Below are 24,920 nucleotides of genomic sequence, written 5' to 3'. Positions count from 1 at the left end.
TTGTCCGCGTGCGCAACCAACTGGCACATGGAAAAACTGACGTGGACGAGACGAAGAGAAACAAGTAATTATCAACGTTGGAAGTGGTGAAAAACTCTCCGAGACATTACAAATATATGTGATTTGTGCACAAAGAGGTACGACAAGTAAGTAAATAACCGGGATTGTCAATTTTTTAATTCATTAAAGTTTCCAGTCATATGTTTTATCTCCTAACCTCATTTTCCGGCTTTGTTACAACTTTAAATTATTCTGTAGATAGGCGCTCAAAACTTATTTGCATCTAACGCACGTCTTTTTCTAGATAGAAACATGAAGATTGCATGGGGAATAATCTGCTGCACAATATGGATGTTCTCATATTGTGAAAGTCTGGCAGTGATGTCGGTAGATTTGGGTTCAGAATGGATGAAGGTAGGAATTGTATCTCCAGGAGTTCCCATGGAAATTGCTTTAAATAAAGAGTCTAAAAGAAAAACTCCTGCAGTGATAAGTTTTCGTGACAATATGAGGTTATTTGGTGAAGATGCTCAAACTGTAGGAATTAGATTCCCAAAAAATGCATACATGTATTTACTAGACTTGTTAGGGAAAGACATCGACCATCCATTAGTCAAATTATATCGAGAACGTTTTCCTTACTATGATATTGTCGAGGACAAAGAAAGAGGCACCATACTATTCAAACATGATACTGACGTTTATTACAGTCCCGAAGAATTAATCGCGCAACTGTTGGGCAAAGCTAAAGAATTTGCTGAGCAAGGCGCGCGACAACGAATAAAAGAATGCGTCATTACAGTTCCGGGTTATTTCAATCAAGTCGAACGCAAAGCTCTGCTGCAAGCTGCACAACTAGCTGACCTCAAAGTTCTGCAATTAATCAACGACTACACCGCAGTCGCGATCAATTACGGAATTTTCCGAATCAAAGATTTTAACGAAACCGCCCAGTACGTTATGTTTTACGACATGGGGGCGACATCCACCACCGCCGCCTTGGTCAGCTATCAAACCGTCAAAACCAAAGAAAGGGGTTACGTGGAGACACACCCCCAACTGTCCATTATCGGCGTCGGGTTCGACAGGACACTGGGTGGTCTAGAAATTCAGCTGCGACTGCAGAAACATCTTGCAGAAAAATTCAACAAAGTGAAGAAGACCAAAAACGACGTTTTTAAAAATCCAAGAGCGATGGCAAAATTATTCAAAGAAGCTGGACGAGTGAAGAATATTTTGTCGGCCAACGCCGAACACTATGCGCAGGTCGAGGGTCTGCTGGACGAAGAGGACTTCAAAGTGCTGGTGACCAGAGAAGATCTGGAGAATTTGATCGAGGATTTGTTCGAGAGAGTTGGCAAGCCTGTGGAGCAAGCTTTGAAGACGGCGCACTTGACCAAGGATATCATAGGACAAGTGGTTTTGGTAGGAGCCGGTACTAGAGTTCGTAAAGTACAAGAGATTCTGCAGAAAGTTGTGGGACAAGATCTGGCGAAAAATTTGAATACTGATGAAGCGGCAACATTGGGAGCTGTATACAAAGCTGCCGACTTGAGTACAGGTTTTCAGGTGAAGAAATTTTTGACCAAAGATGCAGTACTTTATCCAATTCAAGTGGTTTTCGAGAGGGAGACTCCAGAAGGTGTCAGACAGGTCAAGCGTACGCTCTTCGGGTTGATGAATCCTTACCCTCAGAAGAAAATCATCACTTTCAACAAGTACACAACGGATTTCAGTTTCGAAGTCAATTATGCAGATTTAGATTACTTAGCTAGGAATGAAATTGCCAGCGTGGGGGGCTTAAATTTGAGCGAAGTTAGTTTGACGGGAGTCGCGGATGCTTTCAAAAAGAACAGCGGCGATAATATAGAAACTAAAGGAATTAAGGCACACTTTGCGATGGACGAATCGGGAATTTTGAATTTGATCAACGTGGAACTCGTGGTCGAGAAAACGGTGATCGAATCCGAAGAGGAAGGAACTTTTTCGAAATTGGGAAGTACAATAAGCAAGTTGTTTGGTGGTGAAGAAAAACCGGTCGTCGAAGAACCAGAAGCTACGCAGAAACCTGAAGAAACCCCCGAAGAAAAACCAGTAAAAGAGCAGTCGAAAAATGAGACGGAAAGCGACAACAAGAACGCAACTCAAAAAGAGCCGCCAAAGGATGTCAAACCGAAAATAATTACGCTCAAAGAACCGATAGAGGCCGCAGAGAAGTTTTTGACGATCGGTAAGTTAACTAAAAAGCAGTTCGAGGAGTCGTTGGACAAACTGGGAAAACTGGATAAGACCGAAAAAGAGTTTAATCGTAGAGCGACGGCTCTGAACAATTTGGAGAGTTTCGTCATAGACGTGCAGAACAAACTGTTCGAAGACGATTTCGTCGCCGCCGCAACCGAAGACGAAGTGAAGAAGATAAAGGAGTCGTGTTCGGAAGTTTCGGATTGGTTGTACGAAGACGGTTCGGACGCCGACGCGGACACGTACGAGAAGAAATTGGAGACATTGAGGACGCTCACCAACGACTTGTTCTCCAGAGTGTGGGAACACAACGAACGTCCCGAAGCTCTGAACGCCCTGACCCTCAGCTTAAATCACTCGAGTCACTTCCTGACCACGGCCAAAAACTTGACGAAAACGACCAACCCGGAAAAGGACGTGTTCACGGACGTCGAGGTCGAGTCTCTGGAAAAGTTGATAAAAGAGACCGGCGAGTGGAAGGAGAAAATGATCGACGAGCAGAACAAGCTGAAGAAGTTTGAGCCCATCAAGTTGACTGTGAGGTCGATCGTAGACAAGATGGGGGCGTTAGATAGGGAAGTGAAGTATTTGTTGAATAAAATGAAGTTGTGGAGGCCGAAGAAGGTCGACAAGCCGAAAGAAGAAGTCGAGAAGAAAGAAGCGGAAAAGACGGACGAAGAGGATGCTAAAGCGTCGGAAGAAGAAGCGACCGTTGAAACACCAGATCCAGCTACGAATTCCACCGAGGGGGATTTGAAAGAGGGCGATGAAGAGATTCAGCCCACGAAAAGTGAAAAGAGTGAAACAACTCATACAGAGCTTTAGTTTAATTTAATTGATTAGGTTATGGACAATTGTAGATGTTTATTTAATTTGTCGGAGCGTTCGATGGTGGAGCCACTCTTCATGTTCATACACTTCTCCGTTCATTATGTCTGTATTTATACGAAATTTTGTGATACAAATCTACTTACCTGACTTTTTTGTATTTAAATTTTGTTACGAGACGAGATTCAGATTGTATTTCATAGAAATCATTCCAAGGTGGTCTAATTTATTGTAGAAATTTCAAATATATTTATTACTCCATAGTACAGTTTTATTTATTATTTTGTTAAAAGATGCAAATGTTCTTACATAATTATATTTGTAGATATAACATTCTGTTAGCATATCGTGTTTAAAGTCGTGTCGACTTTGTAAGTTGTATCACAATTTGTTGGTTACATTAAAAAATAGATAAACCTCACACCGTTCTTATTAAAAATTAAGTTATACAACGTAAAACTACATGGCAGTTTTATTTTTAATTACTTTGCCATAAATTTCTCCAATTTACAGCAAATTATCACAACTCTTACCGTAAAAATCATTCTACACTATAGCTGCTCTAAGCTGCAATACAAATTATTCAACTAATAGCGTCTAACACTAGTCTTGATTCAAACTAAAAATTAAACGAACAGACATCGACTTCTATTCTGAAGTTAGTACGTTAATAAATTTACACTGGAAGATTTTTCATATGCTTACGCAAAACTGAAGTCAGTAAAATGCATCTTTTATGCGTTAAAATTGCAGTCGTGGCGTTTTTCAGGCTTCTCACTAATGAAAACAGAGAAAAGAGTCTCGAAATGGCACATCTTACACCGAATTTAAAAGAAAAAGACTAAATGGTAATTTTGGGTCTAAATAACCACCAAATGAAAATTTTGGTTTTTGATGACGCGCTGCCTAAAATTAAAATACAAATTTTGCCCTTTGAAATGTCATTTGTCGTAAATGACGCGTTTGCGTTAAGTGATTACACAATTAAGAGGTAGAGTACGTTAATATCGAGAAGTACATGGGCGGTCCTACCATTTACGAGATAAGCGATTAGGTTCGACTCCACGTGATATGTACTTTCTCTTTAAACGTCCGAACATATTAATGAGGCAAGAAAAATGTAAAATAGAGAACTTAAAAATGAATGAATTTACGTGTTCATTTTTTAGTTTTTCTTTCTGTTGAAAAGAAATGCGTTTGAATAAATACGTACATTATCGTACAGTTCTTCGTGTGGTACCCTCCGTATTCTTCCAGATAGCTTATTATTATAATATTATAAATATTGTTTAGTATCCTCTGCAGTTTCCTAACAGTCGTATTAATTAAAAGAATTACAAAGAAACAACTTGTATGTCTATATCAAACGGATGAGACTTCTAATACAGTTTATGTCCACTCGAGTGAACAATATGGTAAAAACATGTTACGGTTAGTCTACGTACTACTATTACTAAAACAAAATTGCATTATTTTTCAAGAATTTTTTTCTTAGAATCAATAATAATTTCATCTCCTGACCGAATGTTGTAACTGTAGAGTTGTTTGTGCGGGTACTTCATTTCTTCAGGACCCTTAAACAATCTTTTGTAATGCGGCAACAAAACAAACTGTACTGCGACTTACTTGTAAATCCCTGAAGTCTTGATCTGCGTAGAACAATCTCATTTTGGTCGCCGAAAATCCGGCAAAAGGTTCCAACTTCGTCTTCAAGTCGCTCACCGTCCTGTACACGTCGACCGATCGAACTTCGCTGTTTGAGCCGCAAGTGAACGTCACTTTTACTCGTTTTTCGGGACTGAGGTCGATGTTCACCAGAGGATCCAGTTTACCGTGTATGGCTACCAACTCGAAGTATCTAAAAACGAACAGTTATCTACGAAGCGTGTCTGGTAGGGGCTGTAAACCTTTCCGGGCGATCGCTTTCGGGCTTCTCCATGTAGTATCTTATGAAGGCTCTCTCGGCATCTTCTCTTTCGTCGCTTCCTATGACGCCTCCTCCGTTGAGAATTTCCACGTTCGGCAACCGCGCTATCAGCAACTGTCTCCTCTCGTGCTCCGTGTACTCGTTACTTTCCCACAGAGGGCATCCCTGGGAACAAACGACATTTACAATTCTCTTTCGCACCGAAATACTTAGTTTTTACTTGGACCCGTACGCAATGGAGAGCTGGAAATTTGGACAAACGCTCGATGTCGTCCCAAGTGGAAAGACGAGTGGAATTTAAATTCAAAAATTTCAGCGTTCTGAAACTGTCGTGCGGGGACTCTTTAGCGGTTCCTGATTCGCATTCGCTTTCCGAGCGTTCGTAATTCCGGTTGCATTTTACATCGTCACCGACTTCTATGTCCAACGACTCGATGGGACAGTCGGCCAACACCAACGACTCTAAACTGGGAAAAGCGTAACCGAGTTTGCAGATTTCTTTCCACTTGTCTACCGGATTGCCGGTGAAGTGCAGCTTGCGGATCCCGCCGTGTTTCTGTTTGTTTTTGTAGTTGGCTTGCCGACAAAAACATTCGCTTTCGTCCGGTGTGTTGTCGTTCTTTTCGCAGCGACAAGCGTTTCTGTCGTCGCACAAATTTACATTGTTATAATCGTTCATACTCAAGTGGAGCTCCTCCAAGCCGGGGAGGTGATCGAGAATTTGCTGGACGCTCTCCCAGTCTATGTACGTGGAATTCAGGACGAGATTCCTGAGCTGTTGCCACTGCAAATTCCTGTCGACTTCCACGTTCTTCAGTGGCGTGTTCAGCTGATTGAAACTCAAATTGACAAATTTCAGACGAGGCATTTGTTGGAGGATTCCGAAGACCTGCAATTGCCGGTTTTTAATGGTCAAGTCGAGAAAAACAGATTCCTCACCTCCGGCCAGTCTTTCAGTTTGTTCTTGGCGAGGTCGAGCTCTTCCACGCAAGCACATTTGGCAACTAAGGCTTCTTTCTCACCGGCAGTAGCGATGTCGCAATCGTTGAGGACTAACAGCGAAGGAACGATCGTTCGTGGAGATTTACAAGGCACGAAAATTGCCACGGAGATTCCTTCATCTTCGGAACCTTCGGATTCGGTGGAACTCTCTCCGTACTTTTGTTCAAGTGCTTCGAGCAGGGAAGGCATTTTCGAACTGCAACAAATTTGTAATTAGGTTTACTGTTATCATATCTAAAGATTACTCGGTGAAACACAACTGCATTGTCTGCGGATTTAATTTCATCTTTATTTATTTTTTTACTCAGTTAAGTGCGTCACAGACCTTTTGTAAAGAACTACAAAGCAATTCTGTTTTATGAAATGACAAACTAAAACAAATAGAAATTAAATCGATTTACTAATATTTCTTAATTATTTTAATGCATCCAGTATGTGGTGATTCATGTATTGGGGGTTGCATACGTAACATAAAATGCAAAATCTATGATAATCTATAACAATAAGCATGCGTAAGTACAAGAACTGAATATTCTTCTATCCATGCCCAATCAATAAAACAGTATTTTTTTGCTCTTCATTAATTGAGTACTAACCCTTGGATTCATTATTTACAGCAATGAAACTGTTTAATTTACGTTTTCATTTCTTATAAATGACGTTGGTGATGGCGCGAATAATACCTGTACACATATGCATTTCGATGAATGAAACTGCTGCCTTTCAAATTGGCAAATTCTCTAATTAGTATTCTGGATAATTACCACACTAGTAACAACATGTTTTATAATTAAGAAAATTACGCAATAAAACAAAGCATTCCTTTTTTGTGTGCTGCACTGTGAGCAGTCCACAATTTGAATTACGACATAACGGCAAAATATGAATAAACTGTTTAAATGCAAATTTTGGTATTGAGTAAATTGAAACGAAAACAAATTCCACTGGTTTTTTTTTTAAATTAGATTTATGGAAATATATTCGAAACGCTTTTACATTTGTGAATTTTCTTGGGCAAGTACAAGTTTTAGATTTTTGATATAATGGAACTGTTGTCCGATTGGTGTCAACTCTTCGAGTCACCAGTTGCAGTTTACAACAAAACTCAAATTGTGCGTAGTAAAATTTTGTGAAAGTGGTCGTTTTTTTGTGTTCAGGTCAAAAACCATAGATTAAAATGACGGTGGATGGGTGGGTGAACGAGTAGGTTTATTATCAAGTGGTAAATTTCGCAACGTTGTTTTTACATCTAGTTTGCTCTATTTTACCTCACTCACGACTCTTTCAAATCCTAATTGAGGAATTTGCGTGTTCAGTTTACACATTATGGATTTTCCTTTTGCCGAAATAGAAACATTTTTATTAGTCTTATGCGAATAGACTCTTTGAACCTTTTGAATAACTGTTCTTCTTGCAACGTAGGCGGCGGTATGAATTTTTATGCTAATAATATCAGTATCAATCATCGCGGGAGATCCAACTGTAAAATATCTTTGGCTTTCGAAAATAATTTGACATCTAATGTTCCAACCGTTGTTAAGCAGAGCGATTCGTATCAGTAGTTTTTCGACAATGCTTTTAATTCGAGGATGTAGCATTGTTGCTTTGAATTTTGTCATTTGCCAATTACGAGTTGAATTCGGTTTATTTGCGACTCAATTTCTTCGTTGCTAAATCAATGTGTAGGTATGTATTACCAAATAATGAGACAACAGAAATATGAAGAGATTTTTTATGTTAATTATTTACATGACAATATCTTTTTTTTCTTCCAAGTAAAACTGACCAAATAATGTGTAAAAAATTGAAGAATCAAGTCCTAAAAATGTTTAAAATAATTATCAAATAAATTATTTTGTTCTTAAAGATACAGAAAGAGATAAAACACAAAGATTTTCTTCTTCTTCTAAAACTCTTACCTAAAATTTCTTCGAAATAAAACGATCATAAAAAATAAGGTAAGTACTAAGAATATTTTCTTTTGTTTTATAGAAAACGAGAGTTAAATTTTATTTAAACAGAAAAGTTCAAATAAAACTACATACGTAGATTTCTCTTTATATAAATTTTCTTGCCTTTTCATACGTGGAGTAATTATTTCAGTTTAAACATTCTGTGTTCATTCACTTCTAAAAAAATATTGGAAGTTTGATGGGCTATAACTTATAGATGTTCATAACGTGACTAAAATTGTTATAGTTCATTGTTTATTTTAAAGTGAAGAATTTTCCACAAATCGTCATCAAAACAAGACCAAATATTAAACTTTTATATCTACGGTCAATGTCACATCACTGTACGTTCTCTTCAAAGAAATAAACTATACATCATGTTTTATATACATAATTATGTAATCAACAATTCCAGTGTGAAACATCTGTGGTTTATACGTTGTAAAAAACTTAATATGTTTCTAATTAGCTAAAATATTCGAGCAAACAGCGTAATGAGGGTTATTTCATTATTTTCTAGTTTTGGGTTCTCATAAGCTGGCACTTGACAAAGATTTGGATAAAGAAGAGAATGAGTGTTGGGTTAAAACAAAAGGAGAAAATTTCAACGAAGAGAGAGTAACGTTTTAAAATTTAAATAACGCGTTGGCTCACTATTACATTCTACATTATTACGTTAAAGAGGTGTAAAGAATAAATACTACAACTTGATAAAAAAAAATCAACGCTCGGGTGCTGTCCTGGGTGGCAAATAGTCCTTAAATAACTTTCAATTAAATAAGCGACAACACGTGGTTCTAAAAAAGAAAATGAAAATTGGCAACACTCTCGCATTTTCTTAACCAGCACAACTGTCGTAAACAGTCGATTCAGAGTCCAAAAATAAATAGCACGTTTTGTAAATGGGCCACAGATCTCCCACTCGCCACGAACCAAGTTATCAAATATATGTGAAGGTCGTTTTTTATTATCGACAACATAATTAATGATTTTTACATTCTTATCAGTCCAATACGTCATTGCATATTAAATCGTACTAATGACAGCGCTACGCATATGCTGATGGGTGACGGCGCTACTGCAAATTTTTGAAAAGAAATATTGTCAGGCCATTGGGGTTATCTAATTTACACTCGATACGGTTTATTCGAATTTTGGAAAAATAGTATCTGGGGGATGCGTTGTGGTGGCACAGTCGACCATGCGACTCCGTCGTTGATACGCCACTGGTAATTACTGCGCCACACAATAACTTCCTGGTTTTTGCAACGAACATAACGAAATAGAAACTACTTCTTGTTCAAATCCGAAATGAGCCATGAAGTTTTACCACGTCTCTTACACTCGTTTTGGTTCGATCGGCGAAAAGGAAAGTCTGAACTTTGACGGTTACGCTCGAAAATAATAAATAAACTACAAAGACCTCATCTACACGGTGATCGAGCCGAGATAAGACGATCTGGCTGGTAACCCAAAATAAAAAATCTTCGCACACCTCAAGGCTATCCGATTGTGTTTACATAACAAACCGAGCGCCCCACGAACACGCTCGTCGACGGCCGAACAGGATCCACCTGCAAAACAAAGGACCCAGACGTCGATATCTGCGATACCTTTTATTGTTGCTGGATAAATCCCGATGGAAAAATTGGCATCACTCCTGGTTAATCCCCAAAATTGGCACTAGCGTCGGTCGGCGTACCCCCACGGGGGCGACGATACACTTTTCTTTCGGAAAAAAAATAAAGCTCGACGGGAAATACAGCGCGGAGCCGACTAGATCACGTCACAGCTACGCGCTGACTGTGTTTTGTTATTGCGATCAGCTGGCTAGGTGATTCCGCCAGCTGATCTGGTGCTAACTCGATTTTCTCTCCCACTCGCCCATAGCAATTGTTTTACCAATAACATTACGCCACTGATAGGTAATGGCTACAATCATGGATTCATGCAAATCAATCTCCAAACAATCATACCTCTACACACTAGATTTACGCTTTATTTTACATAAAAGTTCAACGGATCTAGAGTGTGAATGTCAACCAAATGACACAACGCAATCAACGCATATCTTTCTCTCGCAGTACCTATACCCAAAGGTTATGCAGTTTTGTTGACTACAGGAATTAACAATGTACAAACTAAGAGTTTCCATCAGCTGCAAATTCAAGTGACAAGACTAACAATATTTTTAGTGGTACGGGACAAAGAAACCTGAATCGCGAAATAATTCGTAATTTTCTGACTAATGTTACACTTGTCCTAGATAAGATTATGTTTAATTTAATTTGCAATCTTTGTTTATCTTGTTAATCTTGTTAATATTTGGAGACGCATTTTATAAAATGCTCAACGTGTTATTGCATTACATATTCGAAATAGATTTATTCACATCTTTGCATACACTGCACGTTAATTAACTATTGTGTGCTTCGTTAGTAATTAAGTACATTTGAAAGTAATAACACTTAACTCGTTTATTGCTGTTGCAACAAATATTTTGAATCTACTGTCAAAACGTCAGTCTTTGATGTTAATCTTTTAAGAACATTTATCTTCTCTATTAGTAAGAAAACAGTGACAAAACGTACGTAATCTGCCAATATGTTCTATTTACGAGTAATAGAAATAGATCTGAATATGCTTCATCTATAATTTCTAGGTGTTTTGTTTTTACTATAAATTATTATTTTGAAATATTTTTGGCGCAAGTTTTATTTTTATTTAGACCCAAATGTTATTCTTTTATTGAATTTCTGATATCTTGCATCTACATCTATGTTACGCGCTTCAGACACTGCGACTACGGCTACGTCGTATAGAAAACAGCACAAGTGAGGCAGGTCGGATGGAACCTCAACATTATTCTGCTTCAGCTCAACATAACTCTACAAAACCCTATACCTGTGGTATGAGATGATGCAAATTTTTAAAGTGAATTTAAAACAATTCTCACTCCTCGTAGCCCTCCCTCACGTTGGGGGGCTGAATCTTCTTTGTCCGTTTCGAAAGTCACGAACCGCTACTGATACAGGATCACGTGATTATCACTGCGTAGAATATGTGTTTTTATTTTCATTATCCAATGGTATCTCTCTAAGAGTTTTGAAACGTGCCTTTACCATCTGTTCAACGAAATGAAATTTAATTTGCTTTTACAGATGTTCCTGTTGATGTATTTTAAGCGACAGGTAATGCTGTAACTGGAAATAAAAAGCTACTCACTAATTCTTCTGTATTTTATTTCTTGATGGTTGTTGTTGAGTTGTTGTTAATGAATTACTCACTACTAGTGTTGTGAGTAAATATAATTATAATATACCTAAAGAATATGTACATTGTTTTGTTACCGGAAGGAAACAGCAGGGTTTGTAATCTCGATGTCAATCAGAATGCATAAGTATCGTTTGCATAGCGTATTGTAACCGCAAACCTGTATAATGTAATTACAAACTCAAGTGTTAAAAAATTCGCTCAGTGTTATGGAACACGAAAAGCTACAACAAGAAATTATTCCAAATCTATGATATTTAGATAAGATAATTATGTTTGACTAGCACTTTTAAACGATAGATGATAAGAATAATCATTGTCAGTCTTTTATTGCTGTCATTTTTATTTATATTTTGACAACATTTTTGTATACTCCAATGTGATTGTTTCCATTGTCCCTAACAAAATTAGTCACACCTTTGCACACTCGTACGTTGCAAAGGTAATTAACTACATATTGTGAAGTTAGGTACTTAGTTCTTGGTAATTACAACTAGGAACAGTAACATTTGAGCTCCTTCGTAGTTGTTGCCACAAATGTTTTGAGTGCAAAGTCAAATTGTTGGTCTGTAGTGCCAACTAAAAATATCTTTATGTCCCCCAATCCAACAAAATTGCACTATAAATACTAAAATAAACAGTTTGGATGAAGATTTCGTCCATTTTGAAATAAATTTAAACGCAAATGTAAAGAATAAATAAATTTGTGCTCAACCAGCCCGTTCTTTCCCTCTTTTCCAAACGGAGGTCGTCTTAATAGTCCTTTCCTCGTTTTTATTATACCTGATAAATGACAAGTTGAACTGTTCAATTCATTTTATATTATTTCCCCAACTCTTTCAATAGTTTCTGAAATTCGTATTGACAGTCGTCCACTTCCACTCTTTCGTTCTACACTTCCTCTTAAAATATTTGACAGCTGATGAAGCTACGCCCTACGTTAACGGAAACAAAAGCAAACACCGGGCTACTTGACTACAAATTTTTTGAACACACGTTATGAAGAAAATAATATAAAAGCAGATAAAGAATACTTTAAAAAAAATCAGACGATTGTGATAGCTAGATAATAATGTAATCCTTGTCATTCTATCAAAGTTTTTCTAAGTAAAATTAAGGGTGACCTGCTTTCCAAGTGTATTACTCCGTGGATCATTAGCTTTTGATAATAATATGGCGTCCTGAAACCAATTCCAGAATTTGCTCTTTTCGCGGTCCATCTGCTTACGCGTTATCTAAAGTAGATCCGAGATAACAATAAATATGAAAATGTAACCATTTTCTAAATTCTACCCTGACAAATTCAATGAACACAGTAAAATAAGGCGACAGTTAAGAAACAATCATATTAACGTAATTATTACAGACACTCAAGTAGATCTAGTGTACCTACAAAGCAAAGTGTGGAAGTCCACTTCACTTTTAATTTTGCTTCAGACATTTTGCAGAAGAGTGTCTTATTGTTTTGTTGAACACTGATGCAGTCCAATGGGAAAAACTTCCCGCAACAAATTAAAGGATATCTCATACTAGAATGGTTGAAGCAAGAATCATCAAGGATCAAGAGTTATTATAATTTAAATTAATTTTTTCGATAATTTTTCTGTTGGTCAAATTGTGTATTTAAAAATACACATGATTAAATGAGTCTTGCAATTTCTTCGTCCTGTGTAGACACACGTCTAATAATGATAAGTCAGAACCTCCTACATCTTATTAGTTCATGCAATAAAAATATTCAAATGAAAAATTCCCGTCATGCGTCATACTTTTTTAATATTTTATACCATTTAGCGGATAAATAACATACAAAGTTCAATTAATTGTGTACCTATTATATCTGATTTTTTTAAACAAATCTTGAGTTGGCTATATTTTTTTGCCCAAGGGAAAAAAAGAGCCACTTTATTCCATACAATCAGGGAGTCAAGTTGCTCATTACCTATATGTATACAGGTCGTGCAATAAATAGTATATGCACCTCCTACACTTCACTCCCTCGGTGCATAATCTACTATTATAGAATTAACAATTTTTTGGTTTCTTTTTCATCATTATTATTATTATTATTTTAAAATATTTAACAGATAACATTAAAATAAAATTGTTTAATTAAAAAATAATAATCATTTTTACCATACAAACAAAAAATATTCTTTTCTTTTTACCTCACCGTATTTTACTTTGCAACTGGAAAAAGAGAAAAGTAAAATTTTTACAACAAACTACATACATGCAGTAGGTTGCAAAATCATTTGAAGTGTCTATTGTGAAATTGTCTTGATTTGTTTAAAGGTCAGTTCCTGCATGCAGTGCACATGATAAGTAACAGACATATTTTAAACGAACAAAAAACTTTTTGACATTTTAAATTTAACAGTACTTGTTTTCTTGCACAATACTGAAAAGGATGTCCTTTATAACGCACTGATTAAGCATGTAGTTCAAGAACCAATATTGTAACATTGTTTTTACATCCGTTTTAATTTCTCAACTTTATACTCGAATTCTTTCGCAATTTTTTTAAAATAGATATTGCTCCGAAAACTTCTGTTCTTCTGGCAAAAATTAGGAAGAGCGTAAATACTGTTGTTAAAAAAAGTAATGCGCAGTGAAGTACGTACACGTGGTAACAGTGATGTTCATAAAATTATTATAATTAACTCCTCGTGTTTCAAATATTTTCCTCAATGTTAACAGACACATAAATCGTGTTAACCTTGTACACGTTCAATTATTTTAATAATGTATAAGTGACACATATACGCGGATGTGGACAAAAAAACCACTGACCTGCGTATGTCAGTCAGATGGAAGAGCGACAAATCATACGACAAATCCGCAAAATAACATTGACCTTGCGACCTCCCAAAATTATTGTCGGAGGAATCGCGTTCATTGTCTTTGCCACATAATGTTTGTGGAAACGTTCACGTGTCTGGCCGAGGCAATTCGCAAGAAATTAATGCGCAGTTTGAGCCCCCCAAGTCTGAAGAATGATTCGCTTCAGTACTCCCACGGTGCAAATTTCAATTGAGATTTACTAATCCTTCGTCTATTTTAATTTACAATAATAAACGCAGCCTACTGTAAACAAGTTGGAATTTTTCCGAGACAATCGTGGATACAACAAAATCCCGACCGACATTACGCAACGACATTTGCCAAGAGAAGATCCCAAAAATGTTGCAACATATCGTACAACTTATGGAGACAGACGTTATTGATTTTGGTTTTGCTTAATACAGACAAACCCACGGGTGTAATATGGAAAATGGACAGGCGGGGTGAAAAAGAAGAGTTCAATGTCTTTGCTACACACCAGTGGGTGGTGGTGGTAATACGATTGCAATTGTAAATTGAATAAATCGTAGATGCGTTCGGAAAGCGCAAAATTAAAATTATTACATGAGAGGTGTCCCACACCGGCACCCGCTGGCTTTTACAAATTGCCAAATCGAAGTGAAATGTTAATGTAGCTTTCGGTTTTCCCTTTGCTTTACTGTACCAGTTTTTCAATATTGCCGTAATTCTCCAAATATGAGATCGTCTGCAAAAAATTCAAATGGTGTCCGGCCTTGTGGTTAACAAGAACCCGTCTTTCCAAATGCGGAAAGTGACCGCTTGAACTTTTTCCCTTATTGTTGGCGGCGTACAAAATGCGTCATATTTATGGAGAATGCCAGGGGAGCTCTCACGTTTTGACGTACACATTCGTAATTTTTCAAGGTAACGCAACTTGTTGCATTTCTACGTTAAAGGAAACTGTTCAATTTTCTGTGTTGTCTTTGTTTCTACATTTTTTAGCAAAAGCAAATTTAATTTTTTTGAAAGCAATTTTTAAATTAATTCTTTTTTATTTCAATCATAAAAACAATTTTCAGTAACGTGATTCATAATCTTATTGCTATCTATTATCCCGGGATGCTTTTCATCCGTTGATGTGTAAACTTCCACTTTGTCTCGTTATTGGCGAAAAAGAAACATCATCAGAAATTTTAGTTGAGCCATTTATCTTCAGTCAACAGGAGGCAATCCTTGCTAAGATTCCCGCTTCATTCACTGGAAACTAAACTGTTAAAGATTTTTCTTGCATGGTAACAGGATCCGTGTGGGATGAGGTACTGCATTCTTATACTGTGGATACCTCTAGAAACGGTTACATTTCGAGGTGACCTCTTACAAAAATTCTGTCTGCAGCTATCCTATTATTTTTTATTATTGATTTGAGTCCCGCCTCAAATAAAACCGTTTGAAAATGTGCGTAGTGGTTAGTTGGAGAGATTCCAAGCGTATGTAGATAGTCCTGCTTGTAACTAAGTTATCAATGTCATCATGAACAATAAAATTTGGTTGATTTTTTTTTATTTGTGGAATTGCACCTGATAATTACAATTAGGTACAGTCGCGAGCAATAAAATTTTGGTCGTCAATGTCATTCTTTGACGCAAACAGTAGTAAATATCATAACCTATTATCATACCTATAATACCGAGTGACTATAAATGATTGAAAATTATTTTGTTATGTTGGTAACACATTTGAAATCTTTAGTTGGCAACATCGTTGGCATGACACACGCAATTTTTAAAATTGAAACAAACGTCAAAAAAATCTAAATCGACAATGTACTTCGTGACTTAACCTAACCTAAATAGGAATGATTGACAGATGATGCACGAGAAGACTTGCACTACCAACTGCATCAGTGTTGCCAATCCACTATTTTCCTTCAATCATTTATAGTCACTCGGTATAATCAGCCAGGGAAATTTTTTAAATTTGTGACAATCTAACCAAATTTTGAAATGATGTTGACGACCAAAATTTATTGCTCGTGACAGTAAGTTTTAATGCGGTGTTGTCTCATTTTATACAAAAATTCTTCCGATTTCATTTTCACACGATCTCTGACGTTTTTGATATTTGACAGATTTGTCCCTAAAACACAACTTACACCACTCTATTTTGTAAAATTTATATTAGGGAGTGGACGGGTAGTATTAGTTTAAGAATAAATTTTTTATCTCCAATGGATTGGAAGTAATGTTAATAAAGATGGATACAGAAGAATACCACTGTATAACAACTTTGTTGTGATTGGCTCGTTGGCTCAGTTGGTTAGAGCGCCGCACTGTGTAACAAGGACGGAGGTCGTAGGTTCGATCCCTACACGGGCCCATTTTTTCCACAATATTCCATTTCTAGTTTTTTAAACACCCAAAAAATTTACTGAACTTGTCAAAGAAACATTCATACAAGACAATTTATATTTCACAGATATCTTATCGGTGATTGTTATGTCTTGGGATAGGGGATCGGGAGCGTGTGCAATCACTACCAGTGCCCAGTCATTACTGTCTTTTTATTGACTCCCCACTATTTACATTATCTACAATACTACAATACTATGACATCTTCCCCTTTTAAAAAAAATTACAATTTTTCTGGACGTCTAACCTTTCGTCCAAACTTAGAGATATAAATTGTTCTTCGTGTGTGTGATGAGGAAGCAATTTTATCTTGCTCAGTCTCGCTTACTTCGTTGTCTTCCTTATCACTCGCACTAAAATTATCACTGCTTAATTCTATTACATGTGATTCCTCATGTGCTTCATCTTCACTTTCAGAATCAGAAATATATCCAGAATTGTTTATAAAATAAGGTTTAAGAAAATATCTTTTCCTTCTTAAGATTACATCACTACCATCCTCCTTAACTAAATAGGATCTATCATTAAATTTTCTAACTACATGTCCGATTACCCAAATATCGTCTTTCCTGATGTACACTTTATCACTTGCCTTTAAAGGTTTTAAAAACTTAACAGACTTGTCATAATACATCTTTTGTTTACTTTGCCTCCGTACTAACATTTGACGTTGTTTTTTAAAATCAATATTCTTTGGAAGTAATAACTTACTTTGGATAGGTATCAGCGTTCTTAACTTTCTATTAAAAAATAGTTCGCACGGCGACAAAATACAGTAATCTACAGGGGTGTTTCTGTAATCTAACAAAGCTAGCTCTAATTCTGTTTTTGACTCTATACATTTTTTAATAATATTCTTAACAGTTTGAATGGCCCTTTCGATCATTCCGTTTGATTTCGGATATTGAGGACTAGATGTGACATGTTGAAAATTCCACTTTTTAGCAAACTCTTCGAACAAAAATCCTGCATATTGCGTACCATTATCAGATACTAAAGTTTGTGGAATTCCCAATCTCCCAAAAATATTTTTTAAAACACGAATCACTGTCTCTGCCGTTATATTATTGACTTTAAACACCTCTACGTATTTAGAAAAATAATCAATAGTGATTAGGAATTTATTTCCGTTATATTCAAACAAGTCACATCCGATCTTTTGCCAAGGATACTCTGGCACCTCGTGTGGTTTGAGTGGTTCCTTAAAATTATTTCGGGAATATTTTCGACATACCTCGCATGACATTACTCTATTTTCAATATCACGGCTCATGCCCGGCCAATAGAGTACTTGTCTAGCCTTTAAAATACACTTGGTAACTCCTAAATGACTCAAATGAATAAGATCTAACATTTCTTTCCTTAAAGTTTCTGGTACAACCAAACAATTTCCTCTATAGACTAAATTATCGATAATTACCATTTCTGATCTCACACCAAAATACGCTTGTGACTCTAACCTACACTTTGCTTTAGAATTAGGCCACCCTTCTTTAATGTACCTCGATACTATTTGTAAACCCTCATCTTTCCGAGTTTCAATACGAAATTGTTCATTTTTTGCTGGTGAAATAGGAAAATGTTTTCTTAAATAATTTACCTGAGCCTCATACTCATTAGTAAAAATTTTTGTTTCGTCGTTCGGCATTTTAATTCTACTAAGAGCGTCTGATATGTACATTTCCTTTCCCGGTTTATACCTAACATCTAAGTCATAAATTTGTAAATCTAAAAGCATACGTTGCATTCGCATTGGACAATCGATCAACGACTTCTTGAAAATATGTGTTAACGGCTTATGATCGGTTTCGACCACGACCTTTTTCCCATAAATATACTGGTGAAACTTTTTCGCCCCGTATACTATTGCAAGCATTTCCTTCTCAATTTGAGCATAGCACTTTTGAGTGTTACTCAATGACCTTGACGCGTAAGCTACTGGAGCACCTTCCTGTAACAATGCTGCGCCTAAGCCATCCTTAGATGCATCTACTGTCAAAGTTAAAGCTTTCGATGGATCATAAAATCTTAAAACTGGCGCTGCTGTTAATATGTATTTTAATTGCTCGAAAGCCTTTTGCTGCTCAAAATCCCAACGAAAAACTACCTCTTTCTTCAACAATTCCCTAAGAGGCTTTGATAGTTCTGCCACGTTCGGAATGAATTTATGTAAATAATTTATGATTCCCAAAAACGATTGCAATTCCTTAACGTTGGTTGGTACTGGATAATTTTTTATTACCTCGATTTTACTGTCATCCGGCTTTATCCCTTGATCGGTAATTTTATGTCCTATGTACCTAACTTCATTAACAGAAAATTTACATTTATTTACATTAAACTTTATATTATATTTTCGAGCCCTTTCTAATACTAAGTTCAATCTTTCATCATGGTCTTTTTGACTTGTGCCCCAAACTAAAATATCATCTACATAAATCTCAACACCGTCAATTCCCTCAAAACATTGCACAATTTTCCTTTGAAAAATTTCTGACGAACATTTTAGTCCAAAGGGAAGCCTTTTAAATCTATATCGTCCAAAAGGCGTATTAAAAGTACATAATTTTGAACTACTTTCGTCTAGCTCTATATTCCAAAATCCGTTGTTTGTGTCTAAAACTGAAAAAACTTTTGCGTCCCTTACTTTACTCATTATATCGACATACGTAGGAATTGAAAAATATTCGCGCTTGATGGCTTTATTTAGATCCGTTGGATCTATGCAAATTCTAAAGTCCCCATTTGGCTTATCCACAATAACGAGAGAATTTACCCAATCGGTTGGCCCTAACTCTTTAGCAATTATATCTTGCGCTTCTAAACTATCTAACTTATCCTTTAGTTTTACCAGAATTCCTTGAGGAAAGCGTCTTGCCGCGTGCACACATGGTTTTACTGAAGGATCGATCTTAATGCTATATTGACCTGGCAAGCATCCGATACCACTAAAGACGTCTGGGTATTTCTCGAAATAATCCTTGGAATCTTCTCTTGTCACACCCTGTACCATCTTTGCAATTTTTAGTTTGTCTATTGTTTCTCTACCTAGAACAGATCTTCCATTACTCTTTGATACAAACATTTTTATACTACAACTATTATTTTTATAAAGAGCCGGAACTGTGATGTATCCCAAGATCTTAATACGACTTCCTGTATATTCCATTAATCTGGTATTGTCTTTTATGATTTTTACATTGCCAAAGTATTTTTTATAAACAGAAAATGGAATAACATTTACGTCAGCTCCACTATCAACTCTAAATTTGACATCTTTGTTGAAAATTTTTAAAACAACCATCCAATTGTTTTCATTGTTGGCGTTATTTTGTACCAAATCTACAAATAACCCTTCATCGCGATCAATATTGCTAATTCTCCGATTCTTACAAAATTTAGCAAAATGATTGTATCCACCACAATTTTTGCATTTTTTACCATAAGCTTTGCACTCACGTTGCTTATGTAGTGAACCGCACCTATTACAATTGTACATATTGTTAGCATCAAATGATTGTTTATTGTCGGCATTAAAGTTATTGGAACTTATCTGCGTTTGTTGATGATTTTTGAAATGCGCTCCTCTCTGTCTGCTGCTCGCTTCTTCTCTTTTCCCATCTCTGTCTCGGCCACTTGCAGTCCCTTGACGTTGTACCCTTTTTTGTCCATCTTCAGTTTTTCTCACTCCCATAACTGATTGGAATTCGTCTGTCCTTCTTCCACTTGTGGTGCACAAAATTTCCATTTGCTTGTTCGTTATCTCTGCCGCCTTGCAGATTTCAACAGCCTTCACCAAGTCTAAATTTTTTGTTCGCAAAAGCCTGTCCTTCACGTTCTTATCTCTGATACCCAACACCAATCTGTCCTTTATCAGAGACTCGCTCAATGTCCCAAATTCGCAATTTTCACTTAGCTGCTTCAGCTGCGTTACGTATTCATCCACGGATTCTTCTTCTCTCATGTCCCTTGAGAAAAATATGTATCTCTCGTAGGTCACATTGATTGTAGGAGCAAAATACGCTGTGAATTTCGCTTGAATGCTTGCGAAACTCGTCTTTTCTTTCACACTTTCGAACTTGAAGGTATTGTAAATTTTCAGAGCCTTGTCTCCAACGCAGTTAAGTAAAACCGCCCCCTTGTACTCCTCAGTTTCCTTTTCCGCCTTCGTCGCTTGCAGATAAATGTTTAACTTTTGCACAAAAAAGCTCCATTCCGCTGCGTTATCTCCGTCTAACTTTAACTCTGAAGGTGGTTTTGCACTGTTCTGCATTTTGCTGTTTTTTCTTTTTTCCACTTTAGGAATTCACTTTTCACTTTTCAAACTTGACTTTCTCGTTGAATTTGTCTTTTTACCGACTGCGCCATGTTATGTCTTGGGATAGGGGATCGGGAGCGTGTGCAATCACTACCAGTGCCCAGTCATTACTGTCTTTTTATTGACTCCCCACTATTTACATTATCTACAATACTACAATACTATGACATGATAAAAAGGTTTCAACTTCATGGAAGTCAAGTAGTTTGTTTTAGGGTACATACATATTTTTTTTATACCTACTGGAACTAAATATGAAATTTATTAAGGACCCAGAGGAGCTCGAAGAATACTTAGGAAAAAAAAATTCGCTCTTCCTGAAGAAGATATAAGCACTTTAATTTTGTTCAATACATAGCAGCCTTCATATCCACAGTCACAAAATACTATTATAGCTACGTTGCCGTTCCATTTTTTAAAAAAATTACAAAAACTTAAGACTTTTTTACTCCAAAGAAAGCTATTTTTCAAAAAATTGGTTGACGTTATTATTTTCCACAATCATCTACATCTACACCATAAATAACAATAAACACTGCACTTTTCAGCCTGCATTTGAAGAAAACGCACTTCAAAGAGTGCACATTCAGACCAATGTATCTTTGTGGGGGGAGTCCCAATTTTTTTTTAATTTCCATATTTGGACTACTGGAGTGATCCCCTACACAATGCTATGAATTCGGAATTCGCGAATTTTGAGACACCCTAAATATACTGTCGCGAGCAATAAATTTTGGTCGTCAATGTCATTTCAAAATTTGGTTAGATTGTCACAAATTTAAAAAAATTCCCTGTCTGATTATGCCCACGTCAACAAAGTGTCAAAAAATTTAGAAAAAAAAAATGACAATTAATGTCATACATGATGATAGGTTATGATATTTACGACTGTTTTACAATGGAGCATTTTCGATTGCGTCAAAGAATGACCTTGACGACCAAAATTTATTGCTCGCGACTGTACTTACTACTTATACCGAGTGACTATAAATGATTGAAAATTATTTTGTTATGTTGGTAACACATTTGAAATCTTTAGTTGGCGACATCGTTGGCATGACACACGTAATTTTTAAAATTGAAACAAACGTCAAAAAAATCTAAATCGACAATGTATTTCGTGACTTAACCTAACCTAAATAGAAATGACTGACAGATAATGCACGACAAGACTTGCACTACCAACTGCATCAGTGTTGCCAATCCACTATTTTCTTTCAATCATTTATAGTCACTCGGTACATATTATACACGTTAACACGTTTTAGCTACAGTGTGTCGCATTTACGACAGACAGTCTCATACTTTCATTATTTGAATCTTTTGAGTAATTTTCAATTCATTCGTAAGTTGTGAACCCAATCTTGCGAATAGGACCAATTTACGATATTTTTCTTTGCGTTGGAGGAATCAAAAAAGTTATTAGAAAAAGTTGTGCAAAATCCAATTTTGACCTCTTGTAGCAAGTTTTAACGCAAAATTCGCATTTCGTTTATTTTATTAATTTTCGTAGGTCATTGTTACCATATCATTTGCATTTAATTATCTGTTGGAATTAGTGTTGAATAAAGAATGAATAATACATTATTGTTTTTGTCATCTGTTTTTGACAAGTTCTTTCCTTTCCATGGCGCTTTAATGAAAACTGAAAATATTGCAGTTTGCAGACATCAGAGTAAATCATTGTAAACTGGATTATATTCTTCAAAATTATTATTTCTTTAGTAAAACAAAGTCGTCAAAATCCTTTCCAATAATCAAAATAAACGAGATCAAAAGTGCAGCTTCTGAAGCCTTGTAGTTTCAAAACTAAGAGTTGTACGTTTTCAAAAAAATATTTAAAACAAATACTGATTGCGAAAACGTTGCTGAAACAAATACACTTATTTGGTGTTAGTTAAATTTAAGAAAGCATTGTGATATGAGGAGCAGCTATTTTGATTTTAACTAATCTTGTTCGCTCTCCTTAAATTAGAAACGGAACACCAGTTTTATTGGCTAGTTTTGGGACAATTTACTGCGAGAAAATATCGAGACCTTTAATTTGTAGCAATTCTGGAAGACCATAGCCAATTACCGAGTAGCAGACGGCCATCTTTACGCCAAAGTAAAATTATAGGAATCCGAGCTACCGCAATTCATTATTTGTCTAGATTCTCACAGAGTTTATGTTTCAAATGCCGTCCAATTATTTGTGGCGGTCTAAGTACATAGTTAGGTATGTGTTATGTTCTAGTGTGGATTTTTCATAAAAATCAGCCATTTTTGAAGGTTGGTGCAGATTTTTTGGGCCCACAAACTCGACCCATTTTCATCAAAATTTAATCAAATCTTCGGCAAAGAACACAAATTGAAAAATCTGCGCTCGAACATGACACATATTTAACTACTGGTTTACTAAAACTGTTCTGAATGTATAATGAATTCCTCTACTAATTAAAACATGCACTTAGGTCGCAATTTTATTTACTACCAAAATTTTTTGTGGTGCTTCACTTAATGAAATCTTCTAAAACGGTACATAAATAGGTAACTGAATAGCTACCTGGATTTAACGAAGTCGTCCATTGAATCAGCACTTTCTACTTAACAGTGATTAACATTAATTAACAGTATTAAAAGTAAATTGAAGTAATTCCCCGTTTCGTAATATTCCATCAGGATGTCTCTATAAAAATTTGTTGATGGAAACAAGTGTATCGCTTTCAAATTCACGAACCGTGACAAACACTATTACTCAGACATTTTACTAATATACATTAGCGGAAATAGGTCGAGCTGACTTTAGGTCACAGAAGGGACCTATTTTATTTTAAACCCGAACGTATGAAATTTTGCGTGAGGAGATCGTTTCGAAATGGCAGAACTTCACTAATTTTAAACTCATCGCACAACGAGGACGCCAATTGACCCTAAAACGTCTCAATATACGAGTCTACGTTGTGCTTGCAAAGTAAATGGAGAAATAAATTGACCGTCTAATTGAAAATTTATCAAAATTAGACTCACTTAAAATTCCCGATTCTGCATGATTTTATGCCAGAAGTTTTTCTTCATGGTTTGCTTGCACACACTATGTTTCACTCATCTGCAAAATAAATACTTGTATAATAAATAAAGTTTGCTTTTTAATGGCAATTACCAGCATAATAATAATGAAGATTTTAGAACTTTCTTTTAATTAATACAGCGAACTACTATATTTCCGGCATATTTAATTTACGATTTACAATAATTTTGAACGATTCTGTGAAAAATTTTAACGCATACACATCAGTCAAGACTTTGAAGGTAGCCATCTTTATTTTAGTTTATTAGATGATTATTACAGAAAATACAATGCAGTAAGTTGTGTTTATTTTAAATTTTAGTCATGAATTGAAAATGTGTTGTTTTTGAACTGTACTACAACAACAATAACGATCAACAAGAAAAAAATAAAATTTGCTCAACCCTTCAAACTCTTAGGCTGTTAATTACTGAATATGTTAAAAGCTCATGGAGAAGAATGTTTTTTACGACAACAAAAAATCCTTTCTCTATTTACTTGGTTGTTAAATTTTTTGTAGAAAATAAACGTAGGATATTCGTCTAATTCTAAAAACACAATAGTGAAGTTCACTGTATCAGTGATTAATTAATTTCAAAAATCAATCGCAATTATTTAACTCTGGCGTAATGGTTATTATAATTCTTTGATGTTTCGTATTCAATATTATATTTTAATTATATTTCACTGTCAATGAGTAGAAAAATGTAATGTAAATCATGAAGTGACTGTAAAATTATTAATGTATGTATATTAAAAGGTATTAATTGAACAGAACTAATTACTACTAATTAGTAATTACGTATATCACCTAGCAAAATGTTTCCAATTTATCGACGACTGTACAAAAACACACAACAGATCAAAGAAATTATTTTTCTTCGTTCTTGTTGTAATTCATTTAATTGACTCAATTTAAATTACACTTAGGTCCTCTTTGAACGTGTCAAAGAAATTTGATAACAATCATCATATTACGACTCTTTTGAATGTGCATAATTATTTGTTGCAATTGGAATTTATAGCTAAGGCATAATTTTCATTGGAATTACTGCAAACGTCAAAGCTGTGCTTGATTGTCCTCTAATTTTATTATTGATTGACGCTCTTGTGTCTA

General features: G+C 35.7%; 3 protein-coding genes, 1 long non-coding RNA gene and 1 other non-coding gene across 8 annotated transcripts; 3 read left to right on the top strand and 2 right to left on the bottom strand.

The window, feature by feature from the left end:
- Window positions 1-3,332, top strand: Grp170 (Grp170 co-chaperone). 3 transcript variants are annotated; one of them, XM_069051582.1, is made up of 2 exons: window positions 1-137; window positions 305-3,332. In XM_069051582.1, the coding sequence occupies exon 2, from the start codon at window positions 313-315 to the stop codon at window positions 3,064-3,066; it is 2,754 nt and encodes a 917-aa protein (XP_068907683.1). In that variant the 5' UTR covers window positions 1-137; window positions 305-312; the 3' UTR covers window positions 3,067-3,332. The 3 variants fall into 3 exon arrangements, with proteins under 3 accessions (XP_068907683.1, XP_068907682.1, XP_068907684.1); XM_069051581.1 differs by having other exon boundaries at window positions 1-146; XM_069051583.1 differs by having other exon boundaries at window positions 15-150; window positions 309-3,332.
- Window positions 3,333-4,403: 1,071 nt separating this feature from the next.
- mlt (tubulin folding cofactor E like protein mlt) lies at window positions 4,404-24,049 on the bottom strand. 2 transcript variants are annotated; one of them, XM_069051595.1, is made up of 7 exons: window positions 23,897-24,049; window positions 23,764-23,842; window positions 5,936-6,194; window positions 5,217-5,885; window positions 4,977-5,161; window positions 4,696-4,927; window positions 4,404-4,643 (listed from the first exon to the last, which is right to left on the bottom strand). In XM_069051595.1, exons 3-7 carry the CDS (start codon window positions 6,185-6,187, stop codon window positions 4,539-4,541), a joined length of 1,443 nt encoding a protein of 480 aa, XP_068907696.1. In that variant the 5' UTR covers window positions 6,188-6,194; window positions 23,764-23,842; window positions 23,897-24,049; the 3' UTR covers window positions 4,404-4,538. The 2 variants fall into 2 exon arrangements, with proteins under 2 accessions (XP_068907696.1, XP_068907695.1); XM_069051594.1 differs by lacking the exons at window positions 23,764-23,842; window positions 23,897-24,049 and adding an exon at window positions 9,564-9,768.
- On the top strand, window positions 10,327-11,178 carry LOC138133450 (uncharacterized). Its single transcript, XR_011160374.1, has 2 exons — window positions 10,327-10,859; window positions 10,916-11,178. It is a non-coding gene; the product is annotated as an uncharacterized lncRNA (long non-coding RNA).
- On the top strand, window positions 16,326-16,404 carry TRNAT-UGU (transfer RNA threonine (anticodon UGU)). Its single transcript is given in 2 exon segments — window positions 16,326-16,363; window positions 16,371-16,404. It is a non-coding gene; the product is annotated as a tRNA-Thr (tRNA).
- LOC138133123 (uncharacterized) lies at window positions 19,986-20,709 on the bottom strand. Its single transcript, XM_069050927.1, has 2 exons — window positions 20,163-20,709; window positions 19,986-20,095 (listed from the first exon to the last, which is right to left on the bottom strand). Exons 1-2 carry the CDS (start codon window positions 20,707-20,709, stop codon window positions 19,986-19,988), a joined length of 657 nt encoding a protein of 218 aa, XP_068907028.1.
- Window positions 24,050-24,920: the final 871 nt, after the last annotated feature.

This window comes from Tenebrio molitor, chromosome 6 (genome assembly GCF_963966145.1).
Source record: "Tenebrio molitor chromosome 6, icTenMoli1.1, whole genome shotgun sequence".
In the NCBI taxonomy this organism is placed as follows: domain Eukaryota; kingdom Metazoa; phylum Arthropoda; class Insecta; order Coleoptera; family Tenebrionidae; genus Tenebrio; species Tenebrio molitor.
The sequence above is the reverse complement of the archived record's forward strand: the minus strand, read 5'-3'. Positions and strand labels throughout refer to the sequence as shown.

Coding starts and splice junctions, on each gene's coding strand:
- LOC138133123 (XM_069050927.1), bottom strand. CDS start 20,709: ATGCAGAACAGTGCAAAACCACCTTCAGAGTTAAAGTTAGACGGAGAT. Junction 20,096..20,162: donor GGAAATTTTGTGCACCACAA/GTGGAAGAAGGA, acceptor TGGACAAAAAAG/GGTACAACGTCAAGGGACTG.
- Grp170 (XM_069051582.1), top strand. CDS start 313: ATGAAGATTGCATGGGGAATAATCTGCTGCACAATATGGATGTTCTCA.
- mlt (XM_069051595.1), bottom strand. CDS start 6,187: ATGCCTTCCCTGCTCGAAGCACTTGAACAAAAGTACGGAGAGAGTTCC. Junction 5,886..5,935: donor AACTGAAAGACTGGCCGGAG/GTGAGGAATCTG, acceptor CGGCAATTGCAG/GTCTTCGGAATCCTCCAACA. Junction 4,928..4,976: donor GAAAGCGATCGCCCGGAAAG/GTTTACAGCCCC, acceptor GTTCGTTTTTAG/ATACTTCGAGTTGGTAGCCA.